The sequence below is a fragment of the Cariama cristata genome, unplaced genomic scaffold (genome assembly GCF_000690535.1).
Source record: "Cariama cristata isolate BGI_N322 unplaced genomic scaffold, ASM69053v1 scaffold864, whole genome shotgun sequence".
Classification (NCBI taxonomy): Eukaryota; Metazoa; Chordata; class Aves; order Cariamiformes; family Cariamidae; genus Cariama; species Cariama cristata.
In genome coordinates, this window is record NW_009613293.1 from 29,938 (window position 1) to 51,841 (window position 21,904).

At 38.5% G+C, this 21,904-nt stretch overlaps 1 protein-coding gene across 2 annotated transcripts in view; it reads left to right on the forward strand.

Moving 5' to 3' along the window:
- The first annotated feature begins 1,270 nt into the window (after nt 1–1,270).
- The window catches only part of DAB1 (Dab, reelin signal transducer, homolog 1 (Drosophila)), a 110,135-nt gene continuing 89,501 nt past the window's right edge, over nt 1,271–21,904 (forward strand). Inside the window, exon 1 of one of the 2 annotated variants that reach the window (XM_009698948.1) lies at nt 1,271–1,473. In XM_009698948.1, the coding sequence (XP_009697250.1) occupies nt 1,407–1,473 (67 nt within the window). In that variant the 5' untranslated portion in view covers nt 1,271–1,406. The remainder of the gene's footprint in view (nt 1,474–21,904) is intronic. The other variant, XM_009698949.1, reaches the window with a different exon arrangement.

A 21,904-nucleotide genomic window follows, 5' to 3' on the forward strand; every position in this document is an offset into this window, starting at 1 on the left:
CTGAAGCATTTTAAAATGTTGAAAGAGCCTGGATTTGAAAGTACTAGTGGCTTCACAGCCCTTAGTGTGAAAAGTGATTTAAACTGTCAAAATTATTTCAATGTTTGCAGTGTATTACTTTCTTAAATGACAGAGAAGGGACGTTAGTAAATAACTATAACTGTAGTTAATCTCTGGCCAGCTAACCAGCTGATATGCTGGGTTAATTTCCTTATTAAATGCCTATTTAATAACTGGGCAGCTGTTCAGACAGGCCAGATGGACTTCACTGTAATTGTGCTAATAATGAGAACTTTCTCACAAAAAGAAAGGGTAGTAAGAAGGTGCATTTAGTGAGGGAACATCATGACAAATGGCTCCAGGACAATATGGTCCTCTGCTCCCAACAGACTGGCTGAAGTAGGTAGCTCATCCTTCAAAGCAAGAAGGACCAGCCGTAAGAGTTGGCGTAATGGTTTATTCTTTGCTTGGTTGTTTATTCTTTGTGTATTCTTTGCCTCCGCCGCCCGTACGTCCTCTGCACTGGGGGTTCACAGCTGGTGCATTTGTGTGTCTCCCCAACAAATACATGTTATCTAAAGCTGTAGCTTGCTCCCTAAATGTTAGCTTTTTACCCCCCTATCCGTCATGTATTTTGTAGGCTTAATGAATTGTATTTTCAGGGTTCCTTGCAAGAAAAATTACTAGTTGGGTGTTAGGAATTACAGCTTTGTTTACGTGGAGGCAGTTTCTTTTATACTGGAAACATTATCATAAGCAAGAGGAGTGGCAAAGTATGATGATCTCAGTATGAGTAATGAATATCTTTTTCATTTGTCTTTGTTCAAATAGGAGAATGAAAGCATGGAAAGAGCACTGAAAGAGCATTTGAGCAGTAAAAATCTGAACTTCCTATCTGACAATATGTTTTTACCTTGGAATTGTTGCGTTTAAGAATTGAGTCCTTGCAGAACTTTTTGCTTTTGGTGACGTTTCCAACTGCTTCCCAGATCGTAGTCTTTGCCCTCCAGCTGCTAGTCCAGAAGTACAGGTCTTCTGTACACCTTGTGTGATGTCTCTAGCCTGTGAAGACATCTCAGATAAGCCAAAACATCTCAAAACAGGACTAGATGACTGTTTAAGCATCTAAAATTGTGGGCGATTGACTCAGTAGATGGAGAACTTCGTATGTTTCTGCCTCAGCAAGCTTGCAATGGTTTGCTTTTGCTTTTTTTTTTTTTAAATGTTTTAAATTCAGAAAATGATCATTACTTTTTGTTTCCTTCTTTAACAGCACTCAAAAGGAGTGAATGAGATGAACTGTTTGGGTTATAGTATCTGAAAGGCTAAATTATTCTCTTGGAGAGACGTTCTAAATGAGCCTGACCGAGATCCTGGATCTGTGTGAAGAGGACTAAGGATATAGGATGTCAACTGAGACAGAACTTCAAGTGGCTGTTAAAACCAGCACAAAGAAAGACTCCAAAAAGAAAGGTAGTGACTCATTTCTCTTTATTCGTATGTATTTTGTACTTTAATCAGCTCCTATATCAGCCGCCTTTTATGCATCTGTGATTCTTCTGTTATCTATGTGCTCAGTGAAAGTAAAATTTGTTAAGCCCAGTGGAAGCCTGGTAGGGGAACGTGGGATTTGATTATTTTATTGAATTATATTTAAAATGTAAGAAAGAATTTACATATTACAGTTCATTAATTTTTACACTATATGTATATTGCAATTGTTTCACAAATGGAAATACAATTTTAAAAATTACTCTTAGCAAAAGGTAACTTTTTCTATGTTGATAAATAAATTTTCTTCTAAAGGCTTTGTTTCTACTTTTTGAACTAGCTAGAGCTTAAATGTACTTTCTGTTACTGGAGGTTGAATCTTACACTTTGTGAAGTTACAGAGAACTCAATGGCAATCTATAGAGCGATCAGTTGTAATCTGGTAAAGGAAATAGAAACAAGGAGGTGGAAAAACTCAAAATTAAGAAGCAGCTATGAATAAATGGGTGGTTGGATAAGTTCATATTTGTATTTACAATTTTGCATCAGATTGTAGGGCAGTTCTTTAGACTGATAAGCATGAGAATGGGACAATATGAATTTGGTGCTAGGAGTACTGAAAGATTTTTGGTAGGGATTTTTATCTTTAGATTTTTATTAGTATTTTTATTGCTTAGGGTTTTAAGTGCTGATGAACTTGAAGGCCAAGACCTTGAATTCTAGTGGTAATTCATGTTGTTCTGTGTAGCCGCCTTTGATTTCTTTTTTAAAAACCTATACAGATAATGAAATTGAGATTGAAAACAGATTTAATATGAATTGCTGAAATAAAAAAGTAAAACAAAACCAAAAAATCATACTTAATAGTTTTAATACTTGATGCAGCAAGATTTGAACTTCACGTGAGCTTTTCAGTTTGTCATTCTGTTTCTTTTTGAGGGTGAAAATTTAGCCATTTGAGGATTTTTGACTTTTTTTTTAAGACAAAAAAAATTTCTCATCTTTGCTCATGTATGTGTGTGTTGCAACTTTTACTCATCTTAGATAACTTGTTCAACTTCTGGACAGCTATACTTTTTACCGCAGCGATTCTACCAAATCAATAATTAAGGCATTGTCTTTGCTATAACTTATGTATCGGAAATCTTTATATTAGCATTTTCAAAAAGAGACACAGCAATTAAAAAATTTGCAATGTTTGTTTGGGAAGATGGTTTAGAATCCTTATGACTACTAACACAGGCCTAAACTCAGAAGGAAAAAGTTATTCATGTAAGATAAAAAAAAGCTGTAGTTAGGAAAGGCAAAAATAGGAGAACTTTGATGTAAATGAGAACGTGATCTGAGAGAGATGTTCGAGCCAAGTAAAGAAAGCAAAGATGATTTGGTTGTATGATCATTCAATATTTTTGGGCAGGCAGGAAATTTAAAAAATGTCAGTTCTTTGCAATACAGCTAACATCTTTCTGATGTGTGTCTCCTATCTTATTTCTTCTGCTGACGGGTGAAACTTTTGAGAACAGCGAACAACTGTTTTAGGAACTTGAGGTTTATGTTAATAAAATATTCAGCATCCGACTTCTAAAAACATTTTCATAAATCATAATAACTGAATGCTTCTCTGCACAAAATCTGATTCTATCTCCCAAATGGGAATTCTGAGAATTACCTTTGCTGCTGAGAAGAAGAATAAAATATGTTCTGTGGCAGCCATCAGAGCTCCCTGCAGCATATACAAGTATCTGAAGAACTGGAAGGGACAGTGTACGGCAGTAGCACATCTCCAGAATTAATCCGTATTGTACGTGCAAGTCTGAGTGCATCTGATCACAGCCAGCCATCCAAAGGCCTTGTGGTACAGTGGATGCTTTATACAGACAAGGTATACAATTCAGATAGTGTTTGCTATTCAAATCCTACACAATGAAAGTTAAAAGAAACTTGGTGTGCTCATTTGCTTGTCATTGAATTGTATGTGTTTGTGTATATTTCAACAGATGCGCCCTCCTCTCTATAGTGTGAATGACGGACGTGTGAAAAACAGCGAATTTTTGTTTTTCTTCTTTTTTCCCCCAAGTTCATTAACTGTGAGCAGTGATAGGTAGCAAGTACAAATGTGAAGTTTCTAATGTTACTAACCAGTGAGTCTGATGATTCAATGGAACTGAGTATTCCCAAGAAATGAGTCTTTGCTTTATCAACAGAAATCAGCTCTAGTTTATTTCCAGTGAATCAGGTTTTATTGTACTTCTGCAAGAGCCACGCAACCGTTTCCATCCAGAGCAGAGAAGGGCCTCGTTTGCTGTATTATCTACTCTTCTGGTAGTTCTGCCATCTGCAGCTCACAGCACTGTGCTGAGAAAGAGCAGTAAGTTTGGTAATAGCTTCCTAACGGAATGTCTGTCCCACAGATGTACCCCACGCTGAAGATCTGGGGTGACTGGAAGGGGATGAGGATCAGTATGGAGGTCGAGTGCAGGGCAGGGTTCTTTCCTGATCTCAGCATAAGTCTTCTGTGTAGTCTTTAGCTCTTTCTCTGTCTGTATAAGGATATAATAAGGTAGTGTTTCTTACTTGAAATGTTGAAATAATACAAAGCTCAATTCCTAAGATTTGTACGGTATGTGAATATAAACCATGATAAAATGTTAGATAAATGCAAGCTGCTCTTATTGAAATATAATGACCAAAAAGAAAATGATGATGATTCAGATGATGCAACTTGTACGTTTGTGGTATAGTGGCTACCTTAACCAACAGTTAAAGGCACTGTAACATCATTAGTTAAGCAAACAATTTAATAACCTGGACGGGTTAGAGGAAAAGTCCAGGAGGAGTCGTATGGTATTCAGTGGGTGCAAATGCAAAGTCCTACTGCTGGGATGGACTAATTCCCTGCAGCGGGGTGGGATGTGTGTTTGAAGTTGTTTTGTGGTTTCTTATAACTGCTTTTAGGCTCTGTTGCATAGATTACTGATTTTTGGGTGACAGGCAAATAGTTTGATTTCTGCTGCAGATGGGGCAAATGACATTAATGCCTCTGCAAAATTACAGGTTTTACCGAATATTTTTTTTTATGCGTTGGGAACACTTACCTCTTTTTGCAGTTGTATGCAAAGCAATTCTCTTACAAGAGATTGTTAAAACATTGCTCATTGTTAAAACTCTTCAGGCTCTCTCCGTTGTCATCTGAGCTGGTTTGTTAAGACAATGTTCTATTCCAACTCTAAAGGATTATTACTACAGTTAGGACAAGAACTTACATACAAAATCCTCTCAGAAGCTGTTGTTTAAGTAGAATCGCAGCTGCAAAACTCTAATGTGCTATAAGTAAGTTCAATATTAACATGATAATATCAAATTGTAATTTTGTATGTTAACATTATCACCCTGGATAATCTTAAAAATAGGCTTTTAAAAAATCAAGGGCTAGATTTGCCTTTTATTCAGTCGATATTGATCTGATGGATCCAGAATTTGATGGGCTCTAGAAACGCTACCTAGTCCCTACTCCCAGCAGAAGGTAGGAGTTTTAACTGACTTGAAGACCCAGTTATGAAAATGGAGGTGAGCCAAGTACCTCCCTTCCTCTCCAGCTGGTCACTTTTTGCTCCACGTACTATGAAGATGCTTACCAATTGAGGACCTGTGTTTCACGCTGACCTCCACAGCCCTCCTTTCTACACTTTATTCCGTTTTATGAGCTTACAGCACTCTAGGTGTTATTAGAGGAGATTATATTTCTGCCATCCCCCACCTCCAGCCCTAATCTTCATGCCACTCTTGGCTGATATCTACTAGTAGCTGTGTTGTAATTACCTTTTTTGAGAACTTGCGCAAATTTTAAAAGACATTCTGAAGAGGTTTCATATTGCTCTCTAAAAGGAAATATGCAAAACTCTCAGGAGACTTAGAAAGCTCTATTCTAGGACTTTTTTGGTGAATTTTTTTTTCCTGAGTTTGCCAAAAGTCATGTGTTTTTTAAGAAGCATTTAGAGAATTAATGATTCCAATAATGCTCTTAAAGGCTGATTTTATTTCATTTGTTTATGTCATCTGGTTCATTGAGAGGTGAATAAAAATTATGTGTTTGTACATAGGATAGGAAATTAGAAATTTTTTATTAGCCAAAGTTGTTAGAAACATAAACCATGTTTGTCTTGTAGTACATGGGGGAAAAGCCATTTTATAAGTGTGTATGGATTACTGAATCAAATTGAAAACATTTACTTGAGCCTATCAGAATTAAAATTTATTTAGAAACCTCTTTAGGGGGAAATGTGTTACATTGATGTTGAATCCACGCTGTTAACTGCCTTGGAAAATCCCTTCTTGCAAAATTAACTTAAACAGGAAAACTGAGATGGGAGATCAGTAAAGAAGTGAGCCAGGCTGCCAAATTTGAATGCAGCTCTGCATCTGCTTGGAGGAGGCCAAAAGACTTTTCTAGGGGTTTGTTTTCTTCCTCTTGAACTTAAAATCTGTAATTATTCTAGTTGAAGCTTAGGATTTTTTTTGCAAAATCATCTCTCATTATATGCCCTACAGTAAGACTCTTGAGTCAATTTTCAAAATGACAGGGACTTTTAAAAAAGACACAGAGAGGAACTCAGGCATGTTGACAATCAGCATAATAATCTTTGATGCTAAGGATCCCCACGGGTGAAATTCCCTTATTTAATAGGTTTCCACCGCAATGCGTGCGAAGCACGTGGCATCTGGAAACAGATTTCACAGTAGGCAGGCCGCCAAGCCAGGGATTGCTGTTAAGTAGCCAGTAGGAACACGAAATTTAGAGGGGGTGTGATGTACTATGTCTCTACTGTAGCTAGATGTCTTCATATAGCTGTGAGCTGGGCACTTTCTTTTGGCTGAATGAATAAACAAGTTCTGAAGCTGTGCTTGAGGAGGGAAAGCGAGAGCGGACTCCGCTCAGTGGGCTGTTTAATGTCAGGTAAGGAATTACCCTGCTTGCACCAGCAGAGCAGAGGGTGTTGCATGGCAGTGCTCTCTTTGTGGTAGAAGATCTGAGTTTGATCCTATCGGGATCAGGATGGCAAAATGCTTAAATGTCCCATTTTAACTGTCATGACTACTAATTAAAAGGAGTGCAGTGGCTCCAGGACCATTCACGTATATCGGATCGGGCCTCTGGCAGAGTCACATCTATTTCCTGGGTCTTTTAAACTCTAATGAGAGACCTGGAGTCTGTCTAACTATCTAAAGGAAAACCTTTGCATCCCCAGAAGCAAAACTCTAGTCATACTGAGATCAAACAGGAGGTACCTCGTTAGTTTAAAAGCCTTTGGGGATAAGCAGCCTTTAAACAAGGTTATGTTTTGTCATTTTCAGTTTTCATCATAGGTGCCGAATGCTACCGAAGTCCTGTTTTGGTTTCTTAGACCTCATTTGAATCTAATCTTTAGACTAATCATTGCTGAATTTGAGAGTGGGATGGAGGTTTCTGGTTGATGTGAAAGTTACAATTTTGCTGATACATAGAAATCTCGATGCAGTTTTTACAGGTTCATTTCCAGATTGGAACTTCAGTTTAAATTAATAAATGCTATGAACAATGATGGTGGATTTTTTTTTTAACATTATGTTCAGCTAACAACTATTAAAGCGTCATCATTCTAATGAGGCATTACAAGTTGTCAGATTGGTACAGATTCATTTATTTTTCTGATTACATAGCGAAGATTCGTGGAATCCAGCAAAATTAAGATTTGATCTAAAGAGTAATGAAAGAGGGGCACAGTCAAGAGGTTATTTCATTGACAGGGAGTGGTTTTGCTTTGTTTCCTTGTGGTAGTTATGAGTTTTTCAATAATTTATAGATCAAGTAACAGCAGCATTAATTGATACACTAATTGCGTCCACATGCCTGCCTTTAACAAATCTCCTTTGTGAAATGGTTACTGACAATATTAATTGCACATCTTTTTAGTCTTGGTATAAGTTATGAATTCATTCTCAAGTTGAAAGAGGGTGGGAAAATCATTAATTTTGACATTGTGTAGCTATAATTAACAAGAGTTATCCAATAACTTATGAAGAGAGCTCATGAATTCTATTTTAAATACCGCATTCAATGGGGTCCACGGTTGTGTTAATCGAAGCATTCTTCGGGGGTGATGGATGTTGTCCCTTGTGGCGCTTAAAATGTTTACTGTTGTTTTTAATTGAGAGACAGTTCTGCCTAAGTTAAGGTTGGAGCTCTTGTTACTTTGCTGCTCCTCAGTAGAGGAATCAATAATCTGTTGACTGCTAAGAATAACATTTCCTGAGAGCTTCTGTTATATTTATAATTTCTCAATGTTTTAACAGTCGTCAAAGCATTTCAGTTGAAACTAGTAATTAGGAGCTTAATGCAGTGCACGTTCCACAGAGGATTTGACTCATGTAACAGTCGTTAAATACAGGTGGGTGTTACTGTGCTCCAAGGCTGGCTGTGCATTAGGAAATCTGTCGGTTGCTGGCAGTAAGGATCACCTGTGCATCCAGTTCAGCCTGTGCTGTACATTGTTTCTGGCTTCATCCACTTACACTATTAAACTGTGTCTGAGATTTGATGGAAGTATGGAGAAAGTGAAGGGCTGGGGCTGGTAAGGAGGTAGAACTTCCAAACAGGCAAATAAATTAATATTCAGGGAAACTTGTTTTCCTCTTGCAGTCATTGAAAAGACTCCCAGGAAAATTTGTATTAGGACCTTTATAAATGAACAGTTTTGTTTAGAGAGTTCAGGAAAGAAAATTCTGTCATGTAATGAATGTAACTGAGTAGGAGTGTCCTAATTCATCCAGATTAGTAGCTAAACTGCCTCTAGAGGTTTGGATTAGTAGAAGTTTCCTAGTATGGCTCACATAGAAATACTCTACAGGGCCAAGTATGTTGATAATGATAATATTTTTATATCATTCTTCATACAAGGATATTTTCTTACCTAATAAAGATTAATGAATGACATTTCTATCAGCGTGTTGCATTACATGCATTTGAACATTTTTACTTTTCTGAAACATTTTGCCTTTTCCATTCACATTATGGGAAATTCTGCAAGAAATAATAAAATACATCAAAGCGTTACTCGCTGTAAAGTACAGGTTAGAGGTATCAGCTGTATTGATAAATGCTCCCATTTTGCTGAAGGGAAATCAGACAAGTAAATTTGGAATATTAACTTGATTGCAGCAATCTTGGAAGCATTAAACTGCTCACCAGTTTTCCATGAAATAAACAGATAACACTTAGCATTAATGTCCACATTATTACAGTGTATGCATTTTCATATTACTAGGGAAAATTCCTCAAAACTTTTATAATCTTACATAATTTATGTAAAGTAATGAGCTTTCATGACCTGCGTACATATGGGTGAAATGTAAATTGACTTCAAAGGTGGTTAGATCTTTGCATCAAAAGCCAGTGCTGATCTCTCAGTTACTTTTCTAAGATTACACCACAAATCGGGGCAGAGCTTGATACATAATCTGAGGGTCCTGTTTCTTATTTTGTGCTTTAATCAATATGTCTTATTCTCTTAGTAATGATGTCACAGTAATTTCATTAGTCAACTTGTGAAGAAAAAAGTGTGGAGCAACGTACAAGTTAAAGGAAACGTACAGGTTTTGACCTTCTGTATTTAAGCAGCCAGAAACAGAAGTGTTTGGCTAAGTATCTTAGTAAGTTAGTCACAACAACTTTAGTTGAAAAACAACTATATCCTTAATGTTGAATTTCATAGACCTTTTGAACACTGATCATTTACTGTTAAGAAAAACCTGCCCACAATATTGGTAGCCTTTTGAAATACACTGTGGCTGAATTTGTAAGCCCTTCATTCATGCTTCTTTAAGATCTCAGAGAAATATATAGTGAATTTGGCCGAGTAATAGTCTCAGACTCCCTGTGATAAATATGTCAGGCCCAGACTTTCATTGTGCTCCTCAGGAGCAAAGAAAAGATGTGGTTGTGATCCTTGTAGATGATGTGCTGTAGCTATAGAATCAATATTTACATTATTGGCCATCCAGAGTAAAGGTAATATAATATATAATGTCTTTGGGTTGTCCAACGGCACAGTGGATGAATGTGTTTAAGTATAACATTCTTCTTGAAAATGAATTCTTCTTAGAGATAAATGTGTCCTCAGAAATAATTATGTATTATTTAGGTTAACTAAACATTGTTATATATAATAGCTAGTGTTAGTGTAAAGACATGAAAAAATGCATTTCTGTGCTTTTACAGTTGGTTGGTTTTGCAGATGAGACAATATATTTAGTTTAACTAAATAATGTGTTTGTGTAAGTCTTTTGTCTGAAAACAAAGGAATGAATAAAAAGCAAAATAATTTTTTCAGTTCTTTAAACTAGGTCAATTCAGAGTGAAATCCTGGGTAGGTGTATTATATGCACTTAATTGAATTTTTTTTTTTTTTTACAATTCTTTCAATGTGTATTTTAACGCAAGTGCCAGATGATCAGATCTTAATATATATCTATGGATTTTGAGCAGGCATAGCGAGTATGAAAAAGAACCAAGGTCCCTTGCGATGCGAGCAGCAAGAAAAAGAAAATTTTTTTAGAAACTAACAACCAATGCCAAAGACGACTGAATGCTTTTGGTTTTGCAGGAAAGGAGAAATCAGAGTACTTCTTGTACCTTTACTCTCCCAGGAATATGCCCCAAAAGATGTGTGTAGAATCCTGCATGAAATAGATTTGGGATACAAAGGAAGATGTGTTTCTCTGGAGGGTGCCAGTGGAGGAAGCCCTGACAGAGTTGGGTAGCGAATGTGGAGACATTGCCAAGTGTCAGACCAGCTTCTGTAAATGTGTTCTGGCCCCTGTGAAACTGTGGGAAACCTGTGTCCTGAGAGCAGAGTGGTAGTGTACAATAATCGTACCAAAACAGCCAAGGGTAGTCCTCGTACTGTGTACCTCACGAGAGTTTTACTTCTGTTCACTTGCCATCGTGGTTTCTGTTGGTGGTTTTCTGGTGCCTGTAATGTAAAATCATGAACAACTGGATGGTAGACTGATGGTTTATGCAGCTATGATCCTGTTAAGTCACTTTTTTTTTTTAAGTGACAAAAATGTTCTTTCCCTGATAGTGTTAAGAACGCTTGTTGCTTAGAAAAACATAGGGTCCTTTATGAACTTCAAAAAGATTGTAAATTCAATGGATAAAGTTACTGGTACTCATCAACTGTTCACTGAAGACCTTCATCATTAGGGACCACCTTCTGAAACCTGTTCTTGTCTTGAGTAACTTCTCATTTTGCATTCAGGTATCATTCACACCAGAACTGCTTCTGCAGAGACCTCTATCTGTCTAGCTGCATGGACACGTTAATGGCTCATCACCAGTAGAAGCTGTACCATGTTACACAGTTAGTGCTCTGTAATAAGGCATTTTCCAAAGATGATCCATTTTGTAAATGATGAAAGAAGGCAAGTCTTCCCTGCTTGAATTGATGATCCGAGGGCTGGAGCACCTTTGTTATGAAGACAGGCTGAGAGAGTTGGGTTTGTTCAGTTGGAGCAGAGAAGGCTCTGGGGAGACCTTAGAGCAGCCTTCCAGTACCTAAAAGGGGGCCTACAAGAAAGCTGGAGAGGGACTTTTTACAAGGGTATGTAGTGATAGGACAAGGGGCAATGGCTTTAAAGTGGAAGAGGGAAGACTTAGATTAGATATCAGGAAGAAATTTTTCACCATGAGGGTGGCGAGGCACTGGCAGAGATTGCCCAGAGAAGCTGTGGATGCCCCATCCCTGGAAGTGTTCAAGGCCAGGTTGGATGGGGCTTTGAGAAACATGGAGTGACGGCAGGTGGCCCTGACTGATGCAGGGGGATTGGAACGAGATGATCTTTAAGGTCTCTTCCAACCAAACCATTCTATGGTTCTATGAATCTGTGTAGCCTCTGTGAAAAGAACCTGTACATGAATCCGAGCCGTAAGGAGCAAATACTTTAATGCTCATTGACATCTTTCCTACTACTAGTAACAATAGTGAGGCCAAAGCTAATATCCCAGCATTGAACTAACCTCAGATTTGGCAACGGCTGTCTTTCAGTCTGTTGCTCTCTGTACAACCACATATGGATGCACTCTTGACATCTTACAAGCCACACTTTTCTATTTTGACCCTCCCTGAACAGCCAGTGCCTCTCCCCCACAATCTCTCTCTATAGATGAGGATCAGTGGAGTTCACACACTTCTGATTTAGACACAGTCTTTATCCTGTTCTTGTTGCCCAGGCTGAAACACCAAACAATAGAAGTTATCACTTATTTGCAAGCAGGTGAGTTTACACACTTTATTTACTGTAGTACTGTTGGCTTTTCCCAATTCCTTTTATTTATGCTGTTGTACAGCGCGGGAGGGCATTTGCCAACACAATATCCATTATTATTCTGACAAGAACAGAGTAGCTTTCACTTCCATTTCCTGGAGACATCATTACTTATTGCTGCAAAACAGCAATAAAAATAGGAGAAGTAGGGCAAATTATCATCGGGCTGCTGAGTTGTGAAACTGCCCTTCCTTGCTCCAAGTAGATCAAGTTTAAAGTGGAGGTGCAAATAGTGTGTGGTCTCTCTGGGCTTTGCGTCTGCTTTGTGATGTTTGCATTAGGGAAGAAAACAAGCTGTTGCTCCATCAACACAAAAGTCAGTGTGTGTGGAACCAAAGATGTTAACATGATCATGTTTCCAGGATCTTCCTTTAGAGGTCGTTGAATCTGGTGGGCTACAGGACCTTGGGGCTTCATCCTCTCCCAGCCTAGATCAAGGTTGCTGTGGTTGGGTGTATCCAGACGCAGGCAGCAGCAAGGCTGAGCATGTATTCCCAATAAGCATGTATAGACACACTGCAAACAGCCATACGTATCACCCCACACAGAGCAGACCTTTTACCACCTCTCACAGAATCAGAAACAGCACCTACATACACATGAACAACACAGACGACTCAGTCCTGTTCCTCCCCTCTGGCTGATCACATAGGAGGTTCGCTAGTGGACACACACACTCTCTCTTCAGTTTTCTCCATAGGTGATGTTAGATGTCCAGTTTGTCCGGTAGCTGTTCGCTCCAAACATCAGTCTCCTCCAGTTTTTGGCATCTGAATGTATGGGCCCCTCAGGATTTCGGCTTCTTGCTTCAGTGGCTGGCGCTCAGACCTCTACTCCTGCTTGTCGGCCAGTCTGACCTGAAGTTCACTGGTGCTACTACGCAGGCTCAGAATGGAGAGCACACCTACAGTGGAGTCCTGACCCAGGAATGCAGAGAGAGCTCAAGGGGAAAGGAGACTTCAGGTCATGCACGTACTCCCAGGTTGTGGGTCAGTGTTTTGGGAGGGTGCTATGTGACTGTGTAGCACAGGCCAGCCTCTCTGCTTCCCTGATTCATCCTAGCTGTGAAAGGGATGTTTTCTTGTGAGGGATTCCTGGGACAGTGTTGTGTCCTCCTACTTTACCCATAACTGACCTCAATGAATGCAGCTGGCGAAGGTGGGAGATCCTCCTGGCAGTGGTTTCAGTGGTGGTAGATGTCCTGCTGTGGGAGATCCCTGCAGAGTTGTCCAAAAGCTCTAGTCTTGACTTCATAAATATTAATGTTTCACAGCAGTCTCTTCTACAAATGACGGGAGGAGCAGCTTTCTCTGGCGTTAACTTGCTTTTAATGTCTACCCGGTTTTAACTACTAGCAAATGTTGAACAGCTAATCTGTGATCTATAATTACACCTCTGATTCTTTCAGCTTAGTTAGAGGAGAGATTGTATAGTGAAAAGGATGATTCAGGGAGTGAAATGAAATTAAGCATAGTAAGTCTTTAGAGGTTAGCTATTAATTTCATTTTTAAATATAAAATTGCCATCAAAATAATAAGAGGGTAATGTTCACACGTCACAATAATGTGGACTAGCATGCTGATAACTAGGTGGAAGGCGAAAACATTAGTAGCAGTTGACTGAATTATTCTTTTTTTATACCTTGTGTTACCTGTATGAGTTATACATTGAACTCAAATGTACAAAATCACATGAAGCGAATTAAATGCATCAGGGAAATTGGGTGTACTCTGTACTTGAGCATGGTTTAAGTTTAATATTGATATGGTTACCTCTGTGTGCTGTATTTACTAGGGTAGGGATGTTTATGTATTGCAGCTTTTTTAAAAAATGCACAACCTCTGAATTGTCTGTTTAAAAATAATGTGTTATCAGCCCTTGTCAGTAAAACTGGATGTAGAAGAACACAGACGCTACTGTTGTGAGTGTGTCAAAAAGATGGCAATGCTAGAGAGACCGTGGAGATCAAAATGAAAGCTACCTACAGAGTTCTTTCTCTCTCACCTATTTTTTTTTTCTCTTTGCTAGACTATAACTAAAGCAATATATTCTATCTGTAACTCTATATTTAATTGCATTAAAGAAATGCTGAGGCTATAAGGTTAAGCACTAAAATTCTAAGGAAGCACAGACTCCGTGTTGCCTGTGTAAGCCTAATTTAACATCCCTTCAGGATATACATTTTCATACAGTTTTTAATGAGCTGAGCTCACATTGCTATTTCCTGCAGACCTTTGCCCTGTTCAGTGAATGGCAGGACAGTGGTCAGGGAATGTGCTCCATTTGGTGCTGCATTCGATGCTTGGCAGTCAAGATGGAGCTGCCCGCTTTGTTTGCATGATACGCCAACATGAACGTGAATACATGGATATTGATGGAAGCACCAGGAGATCTAAATTCTTTACATCTTAGAAAAATTCTTTTCATATATACTTCTTAAAAAAAAAAAAAAATATCTAGCGACAGGTGGGGGGTTTTGTTTTGTTTTATTTTTTAAGAAAGGATTTGAATGATTTTAAGAAGACAGTCAGATAAATAGCTTTTGCCAAAGGTCATATCATAGAGGCATGAAAGGAACTGGAAGAAGGAAATAGTCACAATATCCAAGCTGACAGTGGTGCTTCAGTAAAGTACTCAGGTAGATGTAAAAGGGAAGACAGGTTGGCTCACGTGAGAATTAAAGGCAGCCACGGAAACTGTAGATGTTCAGGAATTACTCTTGTATATTTTTTTTCCAACAAAATGAGCAGATATGTGAACAGAAGAACTTTTCTTAGGGAAGTATTGTTTTCAACCAAGGCTTCATTAGGGAAAATTCCTCAAATGCAAGGTAATGTTTCAGAAGGAGAAGGTTTGTGTGAGAGTAATTGGGGATCCTTCCCATTCACAGGGACAGGAGAAGAGCTTTTAGCTGGAGGAAGGGAACATTAAGTTTAATAGTCTGAATGACTGAAAACCAGTGCAGGGCTTCAGAAGGGTGCAGTCAGAGCAGTATTCAGGAGAGATTATTTCGGCAGCACTTTCTGAACTAATAAGAGGAACGAATGGTGAGAAGAGACTGAGATCGCAGCAGTTGTGAAGACGTTGGGTTAAGATACAGATGGCCACAGAGTGAGAACAGAGGGGGATGAACAGTCTTTAATGATATTGAGAAGAGATTTATTAGAGGTTATTTAACTTTGTTTAAAATGATGGAAAGGTCTGTACTTTACAGCTCATCTGTATGTGCATACGTTAATGAGGTCCAGGATAATGCAGGTTTATCTTCTTTCTCTTCAGGCCAAGTCCTTCCCTGCCAGGCAAGTGTAGGTAGTCCCACTAGCTGCTAGACTACTTACTTCAATGAAACAAAAACAACTTGGGTGTTCAAAAGCAGCTTGAAAGGAGTTCTAACAATGTGAAAGCTTGCTTTAATGCTAGTTTGTAAGTTCACAAGTGTTTTTTTTAAACGTAGAGATACTTAAGAGAGCAACAAGGATCCCGGGTTTGGATCTTGTGAAAGTGGTGAACCTTTGTTATGTTTAAAAACATTTAGGATGTTACATTAATTTCATTATTCATTCATTTTAAAATGTGTCATAATGATTTTCAGGGACACGGTCATTTCAGCAAATAAAGATAAAGTCATTATATATCCCATATATTTGAAAATCTAGTAAACTCTGCAGTAATTCCTTTAATTCAGTAATTCCTCATACTCTATTCAATGCATAAACTGCCAATATACTGAAAAGATTATGAAAATCACGGAGGAATTTTTTTTAATCTTGTGGTGGAACCAATCATTTGGGGCTAAGTGTCCATAGAGCAGTTGGATACAGGAATTATAGTAAGTGAAATTATTGTGTGTTTATATGAAATACTTTGTGTCTTTGTATTAAACTCCTCAGTTCTTAAAACAAAAGGTAATTACAAAAAAAGATCTTGAGGGAAGATTTGGTTCCTTTTCATAATGAAGCAAGCAATGCAAATTTCAGATGCAAGAAGAACTTTTATAAACATACTGTGAAAACGTATTTCCTGTTGCCTGATGATCATCTGTTGAGACAGAGAAATAGAAAGATGTCACTGTTAACAAGTAACCTGACTTGATGACTTTTTGTCACTGGAGTCCAATTTTATAGTAAGACTTTTGCAACAGAGACAGTTTGAAGCCTTGTAATTTTGAAAAGCAACTGTAGGACTTGTTTTTCACCTTTTTCTCAAAGTTCAGCTTCCAGGAAAGTCATATCAACTTTTAATCTATTTTTGAATATTTCATGATGAGAAGGCTCATTTGTGTAACAACAAACGCAAGTCCATCTTCTGTAGCGAGGTATCAGACTCCTGGCAGCACTTCTGTATTAGCTTGAAGTCAATGGTGGCAACCTTTCTTTTCTTCTGTAATGGCACCCACGGTCTCTTTCGGATTGTGGGGTCTGAGACCGCAGGGCCTGTTGGTAACACAAGGCAAAACGAAGCATTTGATCGTCAGCAACCTGACCATTTAAGGTCTAACAAAGTGTGGAATAAACTTGTGAATGAGTGTTTGTGTGGCTGGAGTGTGAAAGAAAGAACACATGGGACGAGGGCGGTGGAGTTTCGTCCTCTTCCCAAGAAACTCTCATTTAGAGTTGTTGGCAAATGCAACAGAGTAAGAAAGTCAGAGCTGCACCTTTGTGCAGAATTATCAAAGAGGACTTTTATGTTTTCTTAAATTTGTATGCTGCGTATTAGATGTTGTTTTCCAGTGCTGAACTTCAGGGAAATGCACTGTTTAGAGGGGAGGGCAAAGATACCAAAGGTGCATCTCTTAGTCTGTTTTTCCAGAAATGTGAAGATATCTTGAGAAATGTAACTTGAAACTCATGCGAGTTTACTGACCATCAGATGAACTCAGTGAGGTCAGTATTACATATTCTGTCCTTTCTTCATGCTTCATTCTATACAGTCTATCTCCAGCAGAGAAGTCTAAACCATTACAACATCATCTTTTGTTAATGCCCTGTTACCTCTACAGACCAGATTTTGTCATTTCTATTACCTCACTAATTATATCCAAACACAAGTTGGGTTTTTTTTTTTCACTGCAGATGATGTTTGGAGGAGACTGAATTCTCTAAGGTTAGTAATGAAATTTCCATTTGAAGTAACCTAGTTCAAAGGGAAAAATTTCCCCTTTAGGTTTAAACTAAAGGTTCTAAAAGCCTGAGATGTAAAAATGAAGAGACACTAGCTCTAAATACCTTTCAAATTATGTCTTTAGACTTGCTGAAATATGTGGTTAAGCTTCTTTCTTGCTACTTTAAAATATTCAAGGTTATTGGCCTGCATTAAACTCAAAACTCTTTAAATACCATTTTTTAACCAAGTTATCCAGAACTGACAAGCTGAAAGGTTTAGAAGTGGAGGTCTGTGAGGAGGGGAAAAAAAAGATTCGAAAAAAGGAACTGGATCTTTTCTCCTTAAAAAATATTTTTAATATTTTTACACACAAAAGTGAATTATTTTAATTGCCAATAGTAGGTGTATAACACAACCAGTTCCCTATTGCCAGTGCTGCTTGTGTAAGCTGAGCATTCCTGGAATATGGGTATTTAGTCAGCCAGACTTTCATGTTTAGAAAACGTTAATATACTTACGCTGGTATGTCCAAGGCAAAATATTCAAGAGTACATCACCTTTTGAAGTTCCTTTGCCAGCATTTAGAACAGGATTTTCATTTCATCTATTGTGTATGATGGGCTTTGAGGTCTGAGATTTCGTAGTCAATATGTTTCTATTCATCAGAATTGATTTACTTAGCAAACTAGTAAGTTAATGTATCTCACCTCAAGCCCAATAGTAGTATTAAGTTAATTCTAAGTCTCAGTGTTGAGAGAAACACTTTTGTTTCATGAAAATTTCAACTTTGAATCTGGAATTGGACCATTAGATGAGAGAGTTTGGAGTCCAGCTAGAACAGTCTTGTCCCAGTGTATGCACAGCTAGGTCAGTTCTTGCCAATGATGGTGATGGTGTTCCTCCAAATGATGATGTTTCACATACCAGTTTAGAAAGGGAACCGGATCACAGCCTGATGCGAAGGCTGGCAGTGAATCCCAACAGTCATTGTATTAAGCTGAAGCTTTAGATTCATTGTATGATCAGAGGTAGCTCTTTATGCTCCCTTTTTTTTTTTTTTAACATGTAAGCGCTATTAAAGATGGCAAGATTGTGCCAAAAGCATTGAATAAATCTAAGTATATCACGACATTGTATCCTGCAGATTTTTATTTCATATGTCAGATGGAGGTGTGGCTAGAGCTTCATATGACTCTTCTTTAATGTATTTAACCTTTGTACCAAAAGCATTTTTATTCATTTAGTTGCTAAGTATGAAAGGAGATTGGAGTAGCATGCCATTGCAAAACTCTGCAAATGCTGTAATCATGGTTATTAACCTGCTTCAAAGCCTTAGGAGCACGCTTACTTTGTGAGGGTAGTAAGAATGTTTTCATCACTCTGAATTCACTGACAGATTTTGAAACCAAATCATGTTCCTTTTAGTTGTGTCTTGAAGTTGAAGGCTACAGTGGAGGTGATTGTTCCATCTTACATTCCACTTAGAAGAAAAAAATTTCTTACACATTTCTGTGCCTGCATGAGAAGGTTTGTGTTGTTTGCTGCTGTACATAGATACAGAGATTTTCCTAGCACCCAGAATGTAGTTTTAGGAGAAGAAATTAACACCTTGATACATCCCAAAGTAATTTGCCAGTTAACTTTGTATTCCAGCTTACGACAGCTTATAGTTATTTACAAGCAGAGCCCTTTCAGCATTTTAGGCGCAAGAAGTGAGTATAAAAGGCAATGTACATAGTGCACTATATACAGTTTTCGTGGTTACGATACCAAAAGATTCTGTGCATCTAAAACTAACTTGATTCTTTAGTTAGAGACCCATGTACAGAAATTTAAGTATGGTCAGGTTTGTAGCCAACTGTACATAACCTGATGCCTCCTCCTAGTTCTTATCTCCTGCAACTGAAATTCAGCTTTCTGGCTTCGCTAGCATGATTTTGGGAGTACTACTGTATGTTAACATGTGAGTATGTTCAGAGGAAGTCAGAGCAAGCCTGTTCAGAGGAAGCCTGAGCTGACCGCAAAACGGAGCCTTCAAGGAAAGAAGACTTAAGAAGGGGGAAGGAATAGAGGAACAGGATTGCTCTAAATAGAGGAAATTATCTAGAAATGCAGCTTTTTTGGAAAATATTGAACAAAATAATAACCTTTAGAAATGGTTTCATGTCTTACTTATTATTTGAAGATCAACTTTTCTGTTCTCTTTATTCTTTATTTTCCATGTTAGCAAACATTACTAGTGCAGGTTTATACAGAGATGGTTACTGGAACGCCAGGGAATCAGAACACAGCAAGAAAAGGATCCGCAGTGAAAGGGCAGGAGGGCATCACCAGCAGAAGCACAGAGAGCGTCTTTGTTGAAAAAGCGCTCCCATGACGGCAAAGCCATCAGCTGCTGTCTGGAAGAGCAGACAACCAGCAATACTGAGGAACTGAAGAAATGCAGACATTGAATACGATTACTAAGGACCATGATTAAGCATTTCCTGATATTAATCCAGAGTCACAGTTTATTGCAGGCATCTGATTGTTCCTTCTGTACTCTTCCTCTCCCATGGGTTTTCTCGTGTATTGCCCCTCAAAAATGTCAAGGATAAAACACTTGTGGCTGTCGCCAATCTCATACTGCCTCTCAGACCTTGCATGATTGCAGGGCAGGACTGCAGCTGCTTTGCTGCTCCCTCTCTCCATAAGGTAATGCTGCTGGTTGGGTTGACCTGTTATCAACGGACCAGCTGCTCCTCGGGCTCTCCCCGCGGAGCTGGGGACAGACCAGGCGGTTGTCTCACCTGGCAGAGCTCTTGGCTGAAAGTAGCCCTGCTAGAAGACATGACCCACTTGCAGCCCAGTTGCAGGGCTCGGTAGTTGACACAGGAAAGGTGTGTAGTCTCTACCATCCTTGTTATTGCTATTAATCCCGTTTATTAATTTTCACTAGCCGTCATGCTTGAACCAGCCCCACAGAACTCAGTACGTGGTCACGGCACTACATCACTGGCATGCCTTGTCTCCTTAAAAAGAGAAGAAGGTGGGAGCCATTTCTAGACAAATGATCTCTGTTTTCCTTTCAGTTAATTTTCAGTGAAAAGCAGCAACCTCCACTTTTGTAGTTTTAACGCCATTCATAATAATAGCAAGTTGGCAGCAACAGTGAAGAAGGAAAAATTCACGCCTTTGCAGCTAAACATTTTGTTCTGAACTGTATTTTAATTACAAAATGTCACTTCATGATAAATGACACGTTCTTCTTCTACTGGTTTCAATTAAGTTTTGTTTTAAAAAGGGAGAATAGTTTTAATAAGGCTCAAAATACATAAAAATATTTCATTTTGACTTCACTAGAACGAAGAGGATTGTAGTATTGAATCAATATTGAATAACTTGAAGTTATCTTGGCTGTGTGCCTTGGTTTCTTGCTGTCCAGTTTACCCCTTTTACTGGTCAGGGTCACCACTGGCTCCAATGGATGTTACATTTGCAGACACTGAAGTGCTGCATCCCAGAGGCTAGCAGAAAAAGTCAAACCAGGCTTGTGCTTACGGTTTTTCCATGCTTAGAGATTTTACAGAATTAGGTACACAAACGTGGACTCACTTTATGATTAAGGATTTTGCCTTAAAGGAAGAAGCTGTTTCCAAGAACTCCTGAAATTCCAACAATATCAGCAAAAAGATTGCTACTTTGTCTTAAAAATTAAGTTCAGCCTTTATCCTCTAAGACATGCAGGTCAGTGTTTGTCACAGCTGTATTCTGGTAGTGCCTGGTCCTGACTCAATAATTAGACTGGAAATAGTACACAATCACAGAGATTCATCTGGAGCTAAGAAAGTTAATGAAAGGCATATAGGTGATAACTATAGATGCATAGGGAAGTGAAGCAATCAGACCTTTCTTGCCTAGGTTTCTCTGTGAGCAGCAGCACCCAGTTTGAATCACCGGGAGGTGACTGTCGTAAAACCAGCAGAAAAGTGACTTGAACTTTGTTCTCGGTGGCTTGAACATCTGCACTGAAAAGCAAGTGCAGCTTCCTCTGGGAATGAGAGTTATTTACCGATACAGCAGCGTAGGTCAGCTTGGGCAGGGATACACTGACATATTGTTCAGGCAGTGTCCTTGACAGCTTCCATTTGTTTTTCCAGTTAAGGGGATAATCTGACCTGCAAATTGGAAACATTTAGTGAGATAGTGAAATAGATGCGTTTAAAATAAGTAAAAACCTGCCTGAAAAGAGCAGGAGTCTTTACTCTTCACCTCTTTCAGGTAACTTTGGTCTTGAAAGATAAAGGTCTCTGCTGATAGTTAAATCTTACTGTGGTGAATAAACATGATGCTGTAAAATCACAGCTTTAAATTGACTTTTGAGGTAGTGGATTCATCAGAAGACAGTTTACTAAATATATTCTATCTGGATCCTATCTGAAGTGTGGTATCATTCATCAAGCTCCAGGCTGAAGTACCTTTGGTGAGACTTCATGTAAGCAAAATGTTTACACTCTTGTGGGAAACTAAGACGAGAGAATTAATTTTTTAGTTTGCTAGAGCTATCCAACTTAAGGCAAATTTGCTGCGGATTCTGCTTTGGAACGAATGCAAAAGTTTTGCACATTTGATGTGGTGGGCTGAGCTCTCAGTTGTTGCATAACAGATCTGCTGAAATCAGTGCATACAGTTTTCCTAGAAGTTACCAAACCAATTACATCTCCTGTTAGCTGAAACCAGACTTCTTCAGTACGGAAATGTGTTTTCCTAGAATATACGAATATACATTTTGAAATATACAAAGTATTTTTGTATATTTTTAAGACTGTAAGATAAAACTGTGGGGTTTTTTTCAAGATTAGCCATTCCATCCTAATTAAGACTAGCTGAAATATGTAAGGATGGTTAGCATCGTGGAAATACAGAAGTCAGAACCATTTCATGTTAGTGCTGATATGCCTGGTTTGTT